The sequence below is a fragment of the Ochlerotatus camptorhynchus genome, unplaced genomic scaffold, assembly GCF_037179485.1.
Source record: "Ochlerotatus camptorhynchus isolate MF236.1 unplaced genomic scaffold, CSIRO-AGI_Acam_v1.1 ptg000183l, whole genome shotgun sequence".
NCBI classification, from domain to species: domain Eukaryota; kingdom Metazoa; phylum Arthropoda; class Insecta; order Diptera; family Culicidae; genus Ochlerotatus; species Ochlerotatus camptorhynchus.
The window spans coordinates 837846-857412 of record NW_027040673.1 but is presented as its reverse complement, the minus strand read 5'-3'; the positions used below and the strand labels follow the sequence as shown (position 1 = coordinate 857412).

The window sequence follows — 19567 nt, the reverse complement described above, 5'->3', positions numbered from 1 at the left end:
TTTCTTATAATGTTTAGAATCAGACCAAAATTTTAGGGTAGTTTTATACATATATTTACTTCAAAAATCAAAAGAAAAGTTAATCGATGGAGCCTTGAGTGTAAAATTGAACGCATTTTCGCTTGATGCTCTCCATCAAAGTCTTTACAGTGTCATCCGGTACCATTTTCTCAGTTTTTTTTCCATTTTCTTAACATGTCCTTCTCGTCTGTGACTGTCTTCTTGCTCTTCCGAAGTTCCCGCTTCATTATTGCCCAGTACTGCTCCACCGGGCGCAGCTCCGGACAGTTTGGCGGATTCATGTCCTTTGGAACAAAATGGACAGAATTGGCCTCATACCACTCCAGGACACTTTTAGAATAGTGACATGATGCCAAATCTGGCCAAAATAGCGAAGCTTCGTCGTGCTGCTGCAAGAACGGCAAAAGGCGCTTCTCGAGGCACTCAGATTTGTAAATCTCGCCATTTACTGTGCCCTTTGTCACGAAAGGCTCACTCCTCAGTCCGCAAGAGCAGATGGCCTGCCAAATGAGATATTTGGAGGCGAACTTCGACATTTTCTTCTTCTTAAATTTGTCGTCCACATCGAACTTGCTCTTGCCGGTGAAAAACTCCAACCCCGGAATTTGCTTAAAATCGGCTTTTATATACTTTTCGTCGTCCATCACACAGCAGCCATATTTTGTCAGCATCTTCTCGTAGAGCTTCCGTGCCCGAGTTTTAGCCGTCGATTGTTGCCGCTCATCGCGGTTTGGGAAGTTCTGTACCTTGTATGTATGTAGTCCAGCTCTCTTCTTTGCATTCTGGACGTATCTCTGCGACATGCCGATCTTTTTAGCCAAATCACGGCTTGAGACGTTGGGATTTGCTTTAATCATCCGCTTCACCTTTCCCTCCGTCTTTTTGTTCTCCGGTTCCGGTTTTCTTCCAGCTCCTTTGCCGTGGTCCAACGTCAACCGCTCCTGGAACCGCTTCAACACTCTGGAGACGGTTGAATGGTGAATGTTCAACATTTTTCCCAACTGCCGGTACGACAGGTCAGGAAATTCCAGGTGTTTGGAAAGAATTTGTTCTCTCAACTCGCGTTGGTTCACCTCCATTTTCGTTGAATCGAAAAACACGGCTTCGAGTTTGACAGCATGTACACAATACACATCAATGAGAAAGTGTGCAAAATTTGGTTGATTTTTACCCAATGGTAAAAAAGTTATGCCCTGTTGAATGTGTCGCAATAATTTCGTGTTCGCCCTTTAATCAACGATCGAAGCATTCCGGCTTTGTGCGCAGCTTCAATAATAGTTTTTAATAGTTTTGGATTATTTTAAACACACTTGCTCCAGTTAAGGTGCCTCCGAACAACATGGATTTATGCAGAAGAGATCCACTGCATAAAATCTCGTGCAATACACATCTTTTATAATTCGCGAGCTTGAAAAAGGCGAACAAGTTGATGCTATCTACACGGATCTCTCTGCTGCGTTTGATAAAAAGAACCACAAGATTGCTGTGCGATTAGGCTTCCATGGTCCCCTTCTTAATTGGCTTCGTTCTTATCTCACCAGTCGTCAAATGTCAGTGAAAATAGGTGACCGTATTTCTCAGTCGTTTCCGGTTTCTTCTGGTGTACCCCAAGGTAGTCATATTGGGCCGTTCGTAATTCTGCTGTATTGATGTAATGACATTCACTATTCAATCAGGTGTCCGAAGCTATCTTATGCGGATGATTTTAAACTGTATTGCGTCGTAAAGGATCGTAGTGATTCAGTTTTCCTTCAACAACAGCTGGACGCTTTTGCTACTTGGTGTCACAAGAATAGGATTGTATTGAATGCTTCCAAATATTCCATCATCACTTTCTGCAGAAAAAGGTCAGACACTGAATCGAGAGACTACAGTCAAAGACTAAGGAGTCATGTTAGATTGTCAACTAACCTTCAAGGAGCATGTGTCATATGTCGCCAGTAAAGCATCTACTCAGCTTGGCTTTATTTTTCGCTTTGCTAAAGATTTCAGAGATAGTTCGTGCTTGAAAACGCTTTATTGTTCACTAGCCCGTTCGACACTGGAATACTGTTCAGTAGTTTGGGCGCCGTTTTAGAACAAATGCCACGAATCGACTTGAGTCTATTCAGAGGAGATTTGTTCGCTATGCTCTTCGTTAGCTACCCTGGAGAGACTCTGTAAACCTCCCTAAAAAAGTCGATGTAACTTGGTGAGACTACAACTTCTCAGTGTTCGCCGTGACGTCGCTAAGGCTGTCTTCATTGCCGATCTCCTTTGTTCAAACATTGACTGTAGTCCACTTTTGCAACAGCTTAACATTAATATAAGATGAGTCAATTTGCGAACCCACTTTTTCTTTACAATCCCGACTTCTCGCACAAACTATGAAGCAAACGAACCAATAACTAGAATGTGTAACATTTTTAATAAATTTTATAACTTATTTTACTTTAATGCTTCCCGTGCTAGCTTTTAGTATTTATTCTATAATGTTTTATCATCCTGATTAAGTAAGGATAAATGTTTCCTTATTTGGTTTAAGTATAAATGTATCTGTAGGATTTTATGTTATCTGTTGATACGAAAAGAAGAGGTTTTCCGCCCACTTGAGAAGGGGCAAGGTTGGTCCTTCTGAAGTGGGCTTTTCCTTCTCAAATAAATAAATAAATACATAGACACTAAGTTGATCACCAGCAAAACGCTCGCTATAGAAACGTAAAAAACTTAGAACAAGAAGAAGCACTGGAAACAAGTTTAGGGTTAACCATGGACAACAATGCACCCGAAACCTTCAAATAAATGCTTTCATGTTGCTCGAATACTCGAAAAAAAAACGGTCATGACACAAGAGTTCATAATCCATAATCATTCATGAGCCTACACAAGATTTCAAATTTGAAATTGTTCAATATTTGTGCTATTTATTGATTTGAAAATGCAAAATGTAGAACTACATCTACATCACATTAGTCCAATTTAAAGAGATGAACCAGCCTCTGGCTGAAAGTATCGCTTATAAAGATAACCTAGTCCAATTTACATTTCTAGTTTTAGCATTAAATATTCTAACCAGTAACTTTGAAATATAATGCTGATCATCCCTTATTCGAAAAACCAAGATAAGCCACACTGCTGCATACGGAAATAAATTCATATCTTTAAAAAAAACAGCATTGCTTTTTACACATCCACTGGAGTGTGCCCATTCCCGTAAAGCACGTTCTGCAGCGTCAGTACAAAATTTCATCCTATGTTTCACCTCTCGACCTGGCAGAATGGCGTAGGTTAAACCACCACCATCAGTTGGGCACGGCCTGGATGATTCGCCTGATCCAGACCGGCGGTGAAACGCTATTCTTCACTCACTTACCACTAGGTACAGATCCACCGGCCGCGACCACCACCGACATGACCTTGCACTTTTATCGACCATATTTGATGGTTCTGCCGGTCGGTGCTAGCTGCTGAGGAACCTACGTGTACGCGTACATTTCCATTCTTTCATCTATTTCTATTTTTGCTCTTTCGTTTTGTTTGAAGTAAGAAGATATTGCTTATATTGCTATTCAGCTTGATCGATAGGATACATCTCAATGCTTTCAAATCGCTATGATTACATCGACCATCCAGCGCCCATGGGTGGCAAACCTGCTGCATCATTATTTTTAAATTCCCATCAATTGGGTTCTTGGTATCTCCCAGGGGGAAATGGAAACAGCTCTGTAAAAGGTGCCAGATCCCAACGATCGATCAGATCTCGGAGTTCTATCTGTCTGTGTTTACTTGTTTGAAGGAACACTGACTGCATGCGGTTTTGCACCAAAGCTCTGGCGACGATAGGGCACTACTGATTAGCATTCAAAAGGCAGACACACTTTTAACTGGCGTCGAAGCTATTTCTTTTGTTTTTATTTTGCGGCTGGAGAAAATAACTTTCTCATAGTTGTCCTTGTTCGACCGCAAGGCTCTTAAAACTTATGAATGGATTAGTTCACTACACAGACCGAAACAAAAGTTAACGAACAAGAAACAAACGCGAAGAAAAACCCCAATTTCCATTCCATTAGCGCTAATAACATTATCGAAGAGGATCAATTAAGTGGAGCACTGGAATTATCCAGAGTTGTTTCACTTCCTCTGATGGATGTTTGTTCTGAATCGCAATCTCGATTTTAACGAGAATCGATTGAACCCAAAATTTTCATGTTTTGTTCTTCGAGTACTAATTGCTATGAACTGCCATGACGCACATGATGACTGGAGCCAAGGAAGTCTAATTGCTTTATTAAACGATCGTCATACTACCGATAATGGTTGTTCCCGTCTGAATGTGCCGAGAGAAGTCTTTGTTCTAAAGTTTTTTTTTTCTACTCCGCTATTGGACCCGGTGCACAGCAGAACACAACAAGAAATCATCTATCCAGCAGCAATTTAAAATCACTTAACACTCTGTGGCAACGAGAGTGAGTATTCAATTACGGTTGCGACTCCCATAGAGCGTCTTGTTAACAAATTATGATCAACTATAGAGGAATTTTGGCTCCGTTGAACCACTCCCTCTCTCGTTCACTCTCGCACTCTGAATTCCCAGTCCATTCCCAGCATCCATCGAGTCAATTTGGACAAGAATACAGTTGTTTAGTCATCAAGTCTCGTTGGGAGGCCCTCCAAACGCACGCGATCGTTATCATTGACTGCGCCCAACAGCTTCCCAGTGGAGAAAAGTTAAATGTTTAAGGTCAATCATTTTGTTTCTCCTAATGCTTTCTTAATAGAGGAAAATTATCTGAATTGTTTTATTGAAAGATTCATCTCTCTCCAGTACCAGAGTGCCTAAGAACCCAGGGCTGTAGATGCAGCAGTCCAGTACCCACCTCAAACAGCAACACGCTATATTTCTTTTCGCTTTTCCAAACGTGAGCTGCTGTTCAGAAAGTCGAAACCAAGCCTGGAATTTACATAGAATAGCATTCCTGAGCGCAAGCATGCAACGTTCTTCTTCGGAGGTTTCTTCCCTTTCATGTGTGTAGAGGCTCATGTGAGCGTTCCTTCGTGCGGGCTGGCAGCAGAATATTCCTCACACCTTTTAAGCCACGATGATCAAAGGAGATCCACCACAAACCTGTGCGGTCGTCGGTCGGTGGCTGGTGGTAGCTTTTCCACCCATCTAGTTCTTGCTCTCACTCCCTCTCTCTAACACTCGCAGCATCAACAACTTGGAGCGCGTCTGATTGTCTCGATCTTTCGCTCATGTGCGCTCCCGGAGAACTCAAAGAACTTTATCATCACGGCTCAGTCAGCATCATCGTCATCATCCACGATTGGTCGGCCTCTCTCTAAATCGATCCCAAGGAGGCGCACTAAAGTTAACCTTTAAATAGGCATGATGGATGTTTTGGAAAAATAATTGACTATGCATCTGCTGGCATGTCTTTATTAAAAAGTCACTGGACATTATGTTCAAGGTATTCTGTGAACAATTAAAATTATACCCATGTCCAAATTATGAAAATGTTTGCCTGTCAATAGCAATGAAATATTAATACACTTGTTGATGATTTGTTCCCCTTAGGCCAGTCAGTAAAGGCGCAGCTACAAAGCAAGACCATGCCGGAGGAGGCTGGGTTTGATTCGCGGTCCGGTGTAGGATTTTTTTGGGTTGGAAAATTTCTCGACTTTCCTGGGCATAGCATTGACTGAACATAGATAATCATTGTACTTGCTACACTAATGCAAAAATGGACAGGCATCGAAAATTCCTAAATCATAACTGTGGAATAAGAAAACTTCGTTGAGAGCACGCCATAAGCTAGTATGCGATAAGCAATAAGCTTGAAATGCTAAAAAGAAGAAGACGAAGAATCAGAAGAAGAAGAAGAACAAGAAGAAATAGAATAAGAATATTTGGTTACACCCCTCATCAGGAATAAAAACGAAGTTTTTGCCAAATAACGCGGTATCTTGGCCGATCTCTCGAAAAAAAAAACACAACTTATCGAAAGAAAATTTGAAGCACGTTATGCGTTTGGAAAAAAATAAAAAATGTAGAGAAAATATAGAAATCTTCAGTAAATGTAATTGACCAAGCATGCTAAAATTACCTATGGTAGATCGTTTGACCTGATTGAACTTTTTCACTGTTTGCATGTCTTTCCAGGTCGAACGTGAAAGGTGAAACCAAAAGTTTCCTTATTTTTCTAGCTTAGCATCAAAAGGACCATATTTTCTCGAGGTTCGAGAAGATTTTTTCTAAATATTGTTTTATGGCATAGTTCAAGTGTTAACAAACGGCATTTTAAACTGCTCGAATGATGCGTTCCATTGAAATTTGTGGATTCTAACAACCTCAGCTCAAAATTACACGAGAGTGATTTCACGCAACGTTTTACACTCACATAAGTTGTTTCTTTGTGTACGAAAGTCGGCTTATATTCCCTGAAGATGATGGCCATGTTCAAAGGCCGAATCTTTCACTGAAAAGTTCCGCTAGCGAAGTCATCGTTTAGAATGTGAATGAACACAAACCTCAAATCTCATGCATGAGTTTGTCTTGCGAATTTTCACTGAGCAATAATCACCGATGAGATTTCAGGATCAAAAATTCATTACTTTATATTTTGGAATTGCTTTGTATTGATTTTTATTAGTCTCGTTTTTACAATATTCGATGGAAAACTAACAAACCATCCCAACAAACAATTTTAGCTGCAGACTAGCTTATTCAGGCAAAAATTATCTGTATAAGCCAATTTTTGACTGTATGAGTTATTTGTACAGTATGAAATTGTTAGTTGGGATGCATGAGCAATAGTCGTTTGGGTAGTTTTTGTGAGTTTTAAGCTGGAATTGATTTAAGGCGTTGTGAGCATGGGTGCGTGAAATTGCATGACAATCTCATTCATGAAATTTGTTTTGCTGATTCGCATCTGAGTTTATTATCTCATGAGCGCTCAATGAATGAGATTTGAGAATGAATTTCCGAACACTGGTACACGTTGAATCGGCCGATCAGTCAGTTTCTCCCAAGATAATTTTGGCAATAAACTCATCTTGGGTAATATTCCGCCTCTGTTCCAGCATCTGGTGTCCCAAAAATCTGCATGGATGTTTATATTGTGGTATGTTGAACGGATCTCCCACGGGATGCGTCGTACGACATATGCCACAATGCCACATACTGAATTGATTCAATCCTAGCTGTTCGAGTTGACTGGTACGGGCACCAAACTACGGAGTTGAATTTCAAAATCGATCACATCAGAGCGCAGTACGGAGACTGGAGGCAAAGAGAATCGTTAAATTCTTTTGATATTTTAGTAATTCAATCTCAGCTGTCGGTTGACTTTGCTGATAATATCGTTGTAATGCAATCAGAAGGTCAGCGCTAAATCCAATCACGAACTTGATGAACACGCTCAACTGTCCAATTCCTTTGCAAAATGATTAATCATATAAAAAAGAGATTTATTGTATACTTCCGTCCGGCATTGATGAATAGTTGTATAAATTTTGCAGCTTATTAAGCGCTCACTAAACCCACAGGTAAATATGAAATTGCCAGTAAGACTGAATTAATAGCAATAGACCAGTGGAATGTAACAATGAAAAAAAAAAAACAGTTGCAATTTGTTTTAGCTGGAAAATCCACTAATAATATAGCAATAAACAAACAAATCATAACTTGAAAACTTTACTTTCATTCGAAATGACGTCTGAGACAAAGTTGCAGGAAAAAATAAAGTCTTTTCAGGAAAAATGAACATGATAAAAATGTCAAGTATTTTTGGGTAAAAAGTAAAAAAAATGTGTTAAATGTAAATCACTAGAAATTACCCTCTTCAATCTTTGTTTTTTGATAATTTTAACTGCATATGCAGTTATCTATCCCTCTTCATAGTTATTTTTTTGATTTTTGTGGAAAATTCCATCTTCTTTGAAACTTTTAAGTTGACCACTTAAAAATTAACAAAAATCGTTGATTAACAACTTTGGACAAATGTTTGAACTGTCTGTAAAATTTTGCAAAGAGAATTAATTTTTGAACTCTCAAATCGTTTTCTGAATTAAATTATATTGAATTAAAAACTAATTTCAAAACATGTTCACCCTTGTTTAAATGATCAAATCTTGTAAAATGAGATTTAGTTCCAAAATAATTGAAAAGCAATTGAACTGAATTGCATTAAATTTACCGAACAGTTCAGATTTCGGTAAAAATTACCGAAGTCGGCGATAATTTCTAAGAATGTAAGTGTTCAACTTTAAATTATCTCAGAATGTGCTGGGAATGGTTGGTAAATATTTAGAGAGAAAGAACTATGGATGCCATGATAGAAGTAGGGGACGGAACTGCAAATGCTTAGGCATCGACGGAGATAGCTTCATATAGTTCTTTAAACTGTCTTTAATAATATGAACAATTTATTAAAATTGAGTTTTCGATTAAATATGAAAGAAGAACATCTATGTGGAATACTTTCAAAAATTCAAAATAAACATAACGCCATATTAAGGGAAGAGATTAAATTCATTAGACACGATAAATGTCTTGGGTTCAAGTTCTACTTTCAGGTATGCCAAGAACAGTTTTAAAGAACTAAAAGAGTCTTAAAATCAAAATTCCGCAATGCACAGGATCTCAGGATTTATATTTTAAATTTCAAAGCCTGGGAATGTTCATTCCATGACATCCTGAAATGGAAGCTCTAGTTACGATTCATATCTCAGACCCAAACTAGCAGACAATATCCACGGATCCCCCAGTAAATCCAAAACCTTATCCCTACGAACGGAAGCTTGACGTAGAACCGCTAGTGGACGGAACAAATATGTTGATCATTTAGTTCTTAACGCTTTCCGTTTATGAATTGGTGGCCCTGAACAGGACCGGTTGTTTTTCAAATGGTGGCCACACCAGTGCAAGTCGATGCCGACTGGATGACGGCGGCCCAGTCATGCTGTCTATTGGAGGAAGCCTTTTCTCCGGTCTATGTAGGTGCTATCATCGTCGTCTTCGTATTGGTGCGATGCGTGCTGTCCCACCCATACTACGTGTCCGACACTTATCCGAAAGCAAATGACTTACTGTGCCCTTTGTCACGAAAGGCTCACTCCTCAGTCCGCAAGAGCAGATGGCCTGCCAAATGAGATATTTGGAGGCGAACTTCGACATTTTCTTCTTCTTAAATTTGTCGTCCACATCGAACTTGCTCTTGCCGGTGAAAAACTCCAACCCCGGAATTTGCTTAAAATCGGCTTTTATATACGTTTCGTCGTCCATCACACAGCAGCCATATTTTGTCAGCATCTTCTCGTAGAGCTTCCGTGCCCGAGTTTTAGCCGTCGATTGTTGCCGCTCATCGCGGTTTGGGAAGTTCTGTACCTTGTATGTATGTAGTCCAGCTCTCTTCTTTGCATTCTGGACGTAGCTCTGCGACATGCCGATCTTTTTAGCCAAATCACGGCTTGAGACGTTGGGATTTGCTTTAATCGTCCGCTTCACCTTTCCCTCCGTCTTTTTGTTCTCCGGTCCCGGTTTTCTTCCAGCTCCTTTGCCGTGGTCCAACGTCAACCGCTCCTGGAACCGCTTCAACACTCTGGAGACGGTTGAATGGTGAATGTTCAACATTTTTCCCAACTGCCGGTGCGACAGGTCAGGAAATTCCAGGTGTTTGGAAAGAATTTGTTCTCTCAACTCGCGTTGGTTCACCTCCATTTTCGTTGAATCGAAAAACACGACTTCGAGTTTGACAGCATGTACACAATACACATCAATGAGAAAGTGTGCAAAATTTGGTTGATTTTTACCCAATGGTAAAAAAGTTATGCCCTGTTGAATGTGTCGCAATAATTTCGTGTTCGCCCTTTATCACAGCCATCATGTGACTATGAGAAAACTGGCCCTATCATTAGCTTTCTTGTCATTTTCCAGTGATCAAGCACTCATGATAATAATTCATATGTGGTTTTGACATCAACATTTCTAACTGATTTAGATGAATTTAAGCAAACAACCGTATGTAATCGGCAAAGTGTAAACATTATTAAGATTTCCTCGGTACAAGTAACTGTAATAGCATTAAATGAGCTAGTAATTACGATGATCACAACACTGTCACGTTCTGTCATGACAAAAATTCGATGAGATTTTGAAGAAAATCTCTATCATCGTTTTCTGATTCAATGATAGTGACAGAAGTATCTCTGTAAATATCGCGTGAGATCTTTCATTGAATATGACATTTGCCAGCCCTGGTCGTGCGTTCGATTTGCGCTCTATCGTTGCGTCCGTGTTTGAGATGTTTCGATACATTTCTGATTTTGATTAGTTTAATGTGACCCCCAGTATAGAAATTAAAAACCTAGTCCTACGTCAAAATATCTCTCAAATTTTATTTCTTTCAGGCCAGAAAGAATAACAAATGCTGGAATGTCAATATGATATTCTATTGCAATAATTAGCACTACCTATGCGAAGACAAATCTGAAGAATTATTTTTAACAAAGGAGTCTTGGCAATAATTTCGTAACCACTTTTTGAAGATTTTCATACCCCCACCTCCATTGAAATAATTAGTAATATTTATCAAAAAACCCGCTCCCCATTTGTAAGACCTCACATAGGATATTTGAATGTATTTTACTTGATCATGCTTACGTAAGAGAATTCCGACATCCCCCTAAAAGCTTACGTACCCTAATAAAAGCAACCATGTCACGCCAGGGAGGCAGTTCCCACTCCTGAACCCTACCTATTGATCCATCAACTCATGAACCGGGTCCAACGGTTTTACTTCCCTTCCGAAAGAAGGCGTGCTCAGTAGACTGATGCAAAATTTGAAATTTTCACCTCACAGTGTTCAAATGGTTTCAAATCGGGTCCTGATTAGCCTCCCAAAAGTTTAAACTCATTTGATGAGAAACTGACTTGGCACAAACCATTTGAAGTTTATATGGAAATTAGTATGGGAAAACAAAACTTTTTGTTCATTGTCTTCTAGTCTTTTTACATATTGTACTGTTAACAAATTCTATTGTTATTCTAATGGGAATTGTTATCAGCTACAACTTTGCAGAAAATCGTTTTTCAGCCAAACGTCAAATTAAATAGTTATTAATCGTTTAAGAGATTGATAATCTTATGGCAAGATTAAGCAACTGTATATAGTGGGCAGCACTGTATTCTGCAGTGTGACATAGTACCCATGATTTTTGTCCTCTATTTTACACGCCATAAACACCAATGTTGCCTGCTGAACAGTTGATTGAGCATAATCATAAGACATCAGTGACTTGAATCATTAATGATTTGTGTTCCCAAAGTTGTAGCTGGGAAAATTTTCGACAAGCTCAGCTATCATTTTCTAAAGTAGCGTGAACTGGTGAATTTTGAGATCGATGTGAACCGAAATTATGGTTTCTCCATAGTAATTCCCATATAAATTTCAAATGGTTTGTGCCAAGTTAGTTTCTCACTAAATGAGTTCAAATTTTGCGAGGCTAATCAGGGCCCGATTTGGAACCGTTTGAGCACTGTGGAGCGAAAATTTCAAATTTTGCATCAGTCTAGTGATCATTTGATAGTCGGATTATCGAGTGAATATCCAATCTTTTGATCTCAGTGGAGGAATACTGTATAATAGATTTAAGCGAAATTGCGTGTACATTTACATGCTAGGTTGGTTGGTTGTCTTGATTTAGGAGACTTACATTTACATGAGTCATTGTGTAACATTACACAAAACATTAAACGTTAGCTATGTGGGAATGTCAGTAATGAACATGACACAGTGCAGATCCAACATTTGAATGCAAACTGGCTAGTTCCTTTCCAGTCCTTCAAAGGTTAAGTGTATTCTAAAGCCTCTCCCTGCAATCCTCTCCCTTATGCCCACAAGCACACAGCGAAACGGATTCAATTTCCTCGTTAAGTGCTGCTTGGTCTCCAAGTAATAAAACACACATAAAACCAGTTTTGCTGGAATTTTTTGAATCAGAAATACATTCCTTTTTGTTGCAGTTTTTTGCCCTTTTCCCGTCTTCCACTTCTTCTGCCATTTCTGCCTCCGCCATCGACTCTCTTTTATTTCGGCCTTATATAATTTATTGTCTTCCTTCTTATCGCTTTCTTGGGGCTCTGCACTGCTGGTTGGTTGGTGTCCTGATGATGCTTGATTTTCGGTTATACTGTTCACTGCTCTGCTTGCATCACCTCACGGGCGTTCTACAGTGCCAAGGCAAGCACCTCCGTCCGTCCCCATCAACTCAAAAACTGCCCATTTGCAATCGCGATCGAATTCCTCCTAAAACGATCCTTGCCAGGTTGCCTTCACCGCTGCATCGCCGTCATCTTCCCAAACTCCTTAAATTTAACGAGCTTATTGACTTTAGCGTCGGGATTAAGTGATACTGTGGCTCGTTTCCGCTGCTCTGATTCCTTCGCTTCGTTCGTTCGTTCGTCGTAGGTGACGTTCCGACTAACCTGGAAGAATGTTTGCTTTGCTCTGAGTTGTTCGGGTAAAACTTGTTTGATTTTACCGGGGCCGAAGCTCTAATAACATTGTCAAATAAAACCGGCTAGCCTGGTTCTGTTTTGGTGTTTCTTTTTTGGCAGATATGCAGATTAGTTGCTTACCACCCGGTTGTTTGAGCAGTTCAATTTATTGAACAAGCAAAAGAGTAATGCAATGTGAGCGTGGGCTCGAATTTTTTGGATAAATAGAGTTATGTTATTGAAAGTAGGCAACCTACAGCATAATCAGAGTATAACCGGTAGTCTAAAGCTTTATAGAAATACACTTGCTACAAAGCAAGCAACAACCGAGTTCGTTATTGGAAAAGAAAAAATTCCATTTGAAGAATAACAATAAACACACATACCAACTGGTTGTCTGTTTGAACAACATGTTGCCATGTCGTTTCACCCAATAAGGTCTAATTGATGTTGCCACCCAGATTGAAAGCCTTTTGGTGATCCAAGCTACTAGTTGACCAAGTGAAACTGAATGTTTTCTATTACAAATTCATCAGAACACAGTTTACAGTTCAGAACAGCTAAAAAAAACCTTCCCTTCAATCAATGCATTTGATCTATATCTTCTCTGAATTGATATGACACAGATTCAATGCAGTGTACCATATTAATCTCAATTTTAACATGCAATGCACGCAAACCCAACCTCCATACTAAAGTATTCAAATCAGGACTAGCACGCGTATATTTTGAACAACGAAGTGCAACCGGGCAAGTACGCTGCAATCCCATCCAGTCGTAATTCATTCAAAACGTTCTGCATACCAAGACTAGATCACCGACCATCCACGGAACAAGACCGCTTACAGAGGCATCGCAATCTCCATATGCAGATTGCCAACGCTTCTGCATCGGCAATGGTTTTATTTCCATTGAAATTTATGCCATCAACCTATGTAATCGACCATTAAATCATTGTGATTCGTTCCTAAACCCACACCACAATCAACGAAAGGCGTTATAAAGTTGAAATCAGCTGGATGCTGTTCGCAACCACTTGTCCTTACCCGGTCAAAAAATTGCTCAATTTGAGCTGTCAGTTTCAATCAAAAATCGCTCAATCACTTCTCCACGGTCAAGCTAACCTTGGCAGAGAAAGAGATGCGCGCATATGGTTTCATCTATTTTTGGCGTCCCACTGCAACCACCACCGCAACATAAATCATCAAGACGGCACACTAATTCATCCCAATTTGGTGTTTTCTTTCGCAGGTCAAGAAAGCGTGTGGAACGCCAGCGCTGATGCAGAACGACAATCTGGCCGGGGCGTACGAGTCACCCCTGCCAACGACCCTTCAGCACAACAAGTGGATCTTGGCACCGATCAACGAAATGCTGCAGTTCGAGATGACCATCGACAAAAACAAGGATCTGTTCCTGCAACTGTCGACGACGTGAGTATGCTGTTGAACTACTGGGGAACTCGATAGAATTTCGTTAGTTTGATGGAGACGCGTGGTATTGGATAAAAAATACACAGCAGTCGATCTAGTTTCTGTTCGGATCGAAAATAGATTTTTAACAACATTCCTACTCTTAATGATCTCATTCAATTTTGAAATATTACGTCGGACAAGTCCACTCGCACCCGCACCCACGCGCTCGACATTGTAATTCCATCAGCATCCCGCTATTCAACTGTGCTAAATGTGATGTATAATAATTATGGCACGTATGTCTCGATGAACTGTTCAGTTCAGCATCTCACGCCTGTTCGAAGGCCGCTCTGCCACGATTCCAACAATCTAGGGTTGATGATACAATGGAATTGCTTTGTAGTTTCAACGAGAACTTCATCCCTTTAAATCCTCTAATACATCCAGTGACAGGGAAGCACACTCGCACTTACCGTTGTTAATTGTGAGACGCGTGCGCGGGTACTTTGTTCATACACTAGCGGAATTGTAAATCTGTTCTAATTGAAAGAGAACGACCGTACGGAATGCAACGAAGAGCTGAGTGGCAACAATGATGATGATGGTGGTGGATGAAGGAGTACAATCTCGAGAGTGTAGTAATTGACGGTCTTGTCTGTACCTAGGATTGTGACTATCTTTTCCGGTATTATGGAACGGGTGTATTTATGTATTTATCTAAACTAGAAGAAATATCCTTTATTGGGCTTTAAAATGATACGATTCATTACTAACTTAGACCAGCATTTTCTATCTGAGGACCTCCCTTAGCTCAGTCGGTAAAGGCGCAGCTACAAAGCAAGACCATGCTGGAGGTGGCTGGGTTCAATTCCCGGTCCGGTCTAGGAATTTTTCGGGTTGGAAAATTTCTCGACTTCCCTGGGCATAGAAGTATGATTGGACTTGCCACACAATTATACCAATGCAAAAATGGTACAGGCATCGAAAGCTCTCAATTAATAACTGTGGAAGTGCATCTAGAACACTAAGTTGAGAACACGCAATAAGCTAATATGCGATATGCAATAAGCTTGAAATGCGAAGAAGAAGAAGAAGCATTTTCTATCTCGTGACCCACCAGTGGCGCCTGAGCTGTCCGTATGTGGGTCACAGAACTTCAGATTTTTTTTTTAAGTTTAATGAAAACAATTTTTTTTTTCCTTTATTTAACGTCGGTCTCTGTTCTGCAATCTTGTGCCAATCACCGACGGACATCGATTACCATCCATTGACGGGCAATCGAATGTAAGGCAGCTTCCACACCTGCGTAGGATATCGCACCCATTCAACACACATGGGCCAGGACCAACGGCTTTACTTCCCTTCCGAAGGAAGACATGCCAGAGATTTTTATGCCTCAGAAAAATCCCACCGACCTCGGCTGAGATTGAACCCAGACCCATTGGGGTGAGAAAGTAGTCACGCTTATCACTACACCACCGGCGCCGGCTAATGAAAATAGTTCTTAATCAAATAATGATGGCATAGTCCTCATAGACTAGTCAGTAAAGGCACGGTATTACCAAGCCGGAGGCGACGGGTTCGATTCCCGGTCCCGTCGAGGGAATCTTTCGAGTTGGAAATTATCTCGACTGGGCATAGAGTATCATTGTGCTTGTCACACAATATACAAATTCATGCATTGGAATTGGCATCGAAAGATTTCAATCAATAACTGTGGAAGTGAATTTAGAACACTAAGTTATGAACTTGTTTGTTAGCTTGAACTTGAAAAGTGGAAAATCTTTTAAAAATGTTGGAAATTAACTAAATTTAGTGTCACATTTATAGAAAACGTTCAATTTTTTTTCACCATTTTGGCATTACTCAGACCATTTTAACGTTTAACAAAATAGCAAAAACATCGAATTTTTTGTTTGTTTGAAACTTGGTGTAATTGTTTGTTATGGGCAATGATTCATATTTTTGCTAAAATTTGACCATTTTGGATCTTGTGAAATTTCCAACATGGCGCCATTGATTGTTTTCAAAAAATTGTAGCACGGAAACGGCATTTCTGACGGAAATGACGTCTGAGATAAAGTTGAAAAGAAAGTCTACCGCTTCTTGTAATTTTAGCTGGGTATTAGAGTGATGCAAAATTTGAAATTTTCGCTCCACAATACTTAAACGATTCCAAATCTAATTCTGACTAACCTCTCAAGATTTTTGTTCATGTCTATCTAATTATTCACCATATAGGTCTGCTTCAAAAGCTTTTAATTTTCCCAGCTACAACTTTGCAGAAGACCACTTTTTGATTAAATGCAAGGATCGAAAGTTATCAATGGTTAAATGCGCTGATGTCTTATGATCATGCTCAATCAACTGCTCAGCAGGCAACATTGGTGTTTCTGGGGCGTTGAATAGGACACAAAAATCATGGCTACTATGTCACACTTTAAAATACAGTGTTGCCTACAGAGCAGCTGCTTGATCATGTCATAAGTTTACCAATCTCTTAAATAATTAATAACTTTTTCCTGTCTCGTTTTACATAGAAACAATCTTCAGCAAAAATGTAGCTGAGAAAATTTTCTATAATAATGGCTATCAAACTGTTTCGCAGCTCAATATGGAAAAATACTAGAAGGCAATGAATTCCCATGATCATGTTCCGTTTAACCGGTGCACTTACAGTCACGTATTACCGGTGCACTTACAGTCACGTATTACCGGTGCAGAAAGTCACGCACTATTTTGTTTTGTTTATCGTTTTTAAATCCATCGCATCAGCCTGAAGGTAACTGCGATTTGTCTTTGCCAGACCCAGCTTGTAACTTACTTGGTCGTATGCGACAACGTTTCGGGTACCCCGAGGAAGTTGCCAGGAAGTTGACTAGGAAAAAAACACATCTTGCTACACATCTAAATATATCTAATTACTTTAGAATTCAAACCTGAAACCAAAATCCTGGTCGAAATGGGACATATCGAGTGTTCCAGATTGCATTGATCACATCCGAATCCACCCCGAGAGAGTGGCCACTTTGTTTTCTAACTCATAAATAATAATAATAATATAAGTTGTATTCGCGGGATCGTATACCTGGTATAATTCAACATAGCATAGTGGACGTAAAATCAGACGACTTATACGATCCCGCGGATACAACGTAAGGGTTTTGATCTTCCCAACAAACACTTTTAGCTGCCGACCAGCTAATGCAAGCAAAAATTAGCTGCATAAGACAAATTTTGGCTGTATAAGCTTATCTGCAGCTAAAATTGTTAGTTGGGTTATTACCATCCTACATTGCTGATTTCTGCGGTATTGTGATTAAATTTACATCAAACATCGTGTAAATGTATGCCAAATCTAGCGTTAACAACGTGTGTACATTTTAACTGATGTAAGAACTCAGCACTCACCAACTACCCGTGCAAATTCGGTTAACAACATGAAAGCAAATCGATATTAAAGTGTGCAGTTGCTATCATAATGAAAACTCATTTTGATTTCAAATGTTGCGACATAAGTCTGATATCATATTGTGCTTTCATTATGCAGTCAAAACTTTTTAAATGAAAGCAACTTAACTTGAAGTTCTGCTGTTTACGTCTTGTTTAAAATTTAATTGAAATTCATCTGTCGTTGAACTAATGATTATTGTTTATTTGATTTGTTAAACACATTTTAGGTCATTCGTGACTTGCCCGGGGTGAGGTTGGAGCCCAAGTCTTTCAGCTTGAGAAACATAAATGGTAACCATTTACTCCAGGCCCGTATTCAGTTAAACATTATGAATGCAAAATCAGTAAACAAATTGATTTCATTGAAAGCAGTATTAGTTTTCCGTTTGCTTCAACAGTGTAAAATGTTGCTCTCATTTTTACTGTGTTAACCGTTAAGTCAACCAAAATGAGATCAACTGGAGTATTCAAAATAAGTTACATCATAACAGCAAATTTTGATTTCAATTTGATCTTCAGCTTTGCTCGGGTACCTACTCGGAGATCAAACATACAGCACCCGGTCGACTCAGGCGACAAGAGCAAGCTCCGGAACACCCAGGGTCGGCTAGCTACCGGGTAATCAGAGGGTTTCGTGATACAAAAACGAAGAACTTTCACTTTTCTTTAAACGCATTTATTCGCCACTTTCTGTATTATGTGCGTATTGTTCTGTGTTCATAATTTCGTGTAATATGTGTCGTGTAGCCTAATCGCGTTGTTTACTGTACCGGTACATACCGCTGCTGCCGATGATGGTGAATCGGGATGGCCGACACAGTGACTCCTGTCCTACTGTGCGTCCGGAACTCTCGCCAGATTGGTGAAACGAGCGGATGACGGGCCAGCGGGCGTTGCTGGACGATGGGATGGCAGCAGAGATGCCAGATTTTTTTCTATGCAATTCCGTAGACTTATTAAAATCTACGGATTTCTACGGATTTTTTTTTTTGTCGAAGCTGTTATTTTTTTAGCTCTAATGTGATACTTTACGTTAAATGATAAATCGATGAAAGAACTTTTGAAAAAAAAAATACTAGAGATAGCCCTCTGGGGTTGTACGAATGGTGACGTCGGACTACGTAGTCTCTATATAAAAAATGTTATTTGTTAACTGCAGCAGAACTTGTGTTTTGTGTAGGAATAGGAATTTGAGTGGGGTTCTCTCTGTTTATACTCTTTAGTATGAATATGATTGTCCTGAAAAGAAGCTTTTGATATGAATTTAAGTTGGGACATGTTCAGAAATTTAGCTCTTTTGGGAAATCTTGGTGGCCCTGAAAAGGGCCGATAGTAGTACTGGCATGAATAGCATGATACTGTTGCACCTGTAGTTTTTGGCATACTTTTACTGATTGCTTCCCGGGGATCCTTGTTCAGCCATAGCAAGATGTGCGCGTGAGGACTTCCACGGTGCTGAAATTCAATCGTGGCAACCAGCTTGTTGAATTACACGCAGCACGTGACTGGATCATCATTCATCAGAGTTGCTCTTTGTAGTGCAGTCAATTCCTGGATAGGATCTATTAAGTCATTGCCATTGTGTCCTTCTGACAATCGATGTAGGAGATTCAACAAATGGGGCCACTTCATCTCACTTGCACTGAGTGTGATGAAGATCGTAGGCTTTCCCAATTGTCGTATCATGGTGAACAAATTTCTCTTCCTTTGTTGCCAATACTGTACTGAATTCGGTATTGATTTGAGGACGGATAGATTTCGCTAAATGCACTGCTCCATGAATAAGGCGGTCCTTAAGGTCCACGTGTAATGTTTGCGGTTGCCGTGCATTTAAAAGTACATTGCAAGCCTTCGGAAACTCTAAGCCGGAGAACTTTCATTGTCATACACAACAAATGTGGTTTGGCCACACGCCTGTCTTGACGACGGGTTTCACTGGATGCCATCATGAAATATGTCACCCGAACCACTGGCTTGAATTTCCGTAGATGGCCGAAACAAATGGCAGGAAAAGCTATCTTTTCGCCGTGCTCGTCATAAATTAAAGACAGAGGAACCCTGTTTTGCGCGCGAGCGATCTCCAGGCATGTGTTCTCATTCTAAAGGAGCGTTTCCTGTTGCCCAAGCAGCGATTCTGTCTCATTATCCACGGCAATGGTTTCCAGCTCAATTTGAGGATCCACTACAGGGGGGTTTCAAGACC

The 19567-nt window shown here is 40.0% G+C and overlaps 1 protein-coding gene across 1 annotated transcript in view; it reads left to right on the top strand.

Annotated features, from left to right (window-relative positions):
- Positions 1–19567, top strand: part of dally (division abnormally delayed protein) — a 263025-nt gene that overhangs the window by 233440 nt on the left and 10018 nt on the right. Inside the window, exon 5 of the mRNA XM_065223046.1 lies at positions 13748–13929. Within this exon, the coding sequence (XP_065079118.1) occupies positions 13748–13929 (182 nt within the window). The remainder of the gene's footprint in view (positions 1–13747; positions 13930–19567) is intronic.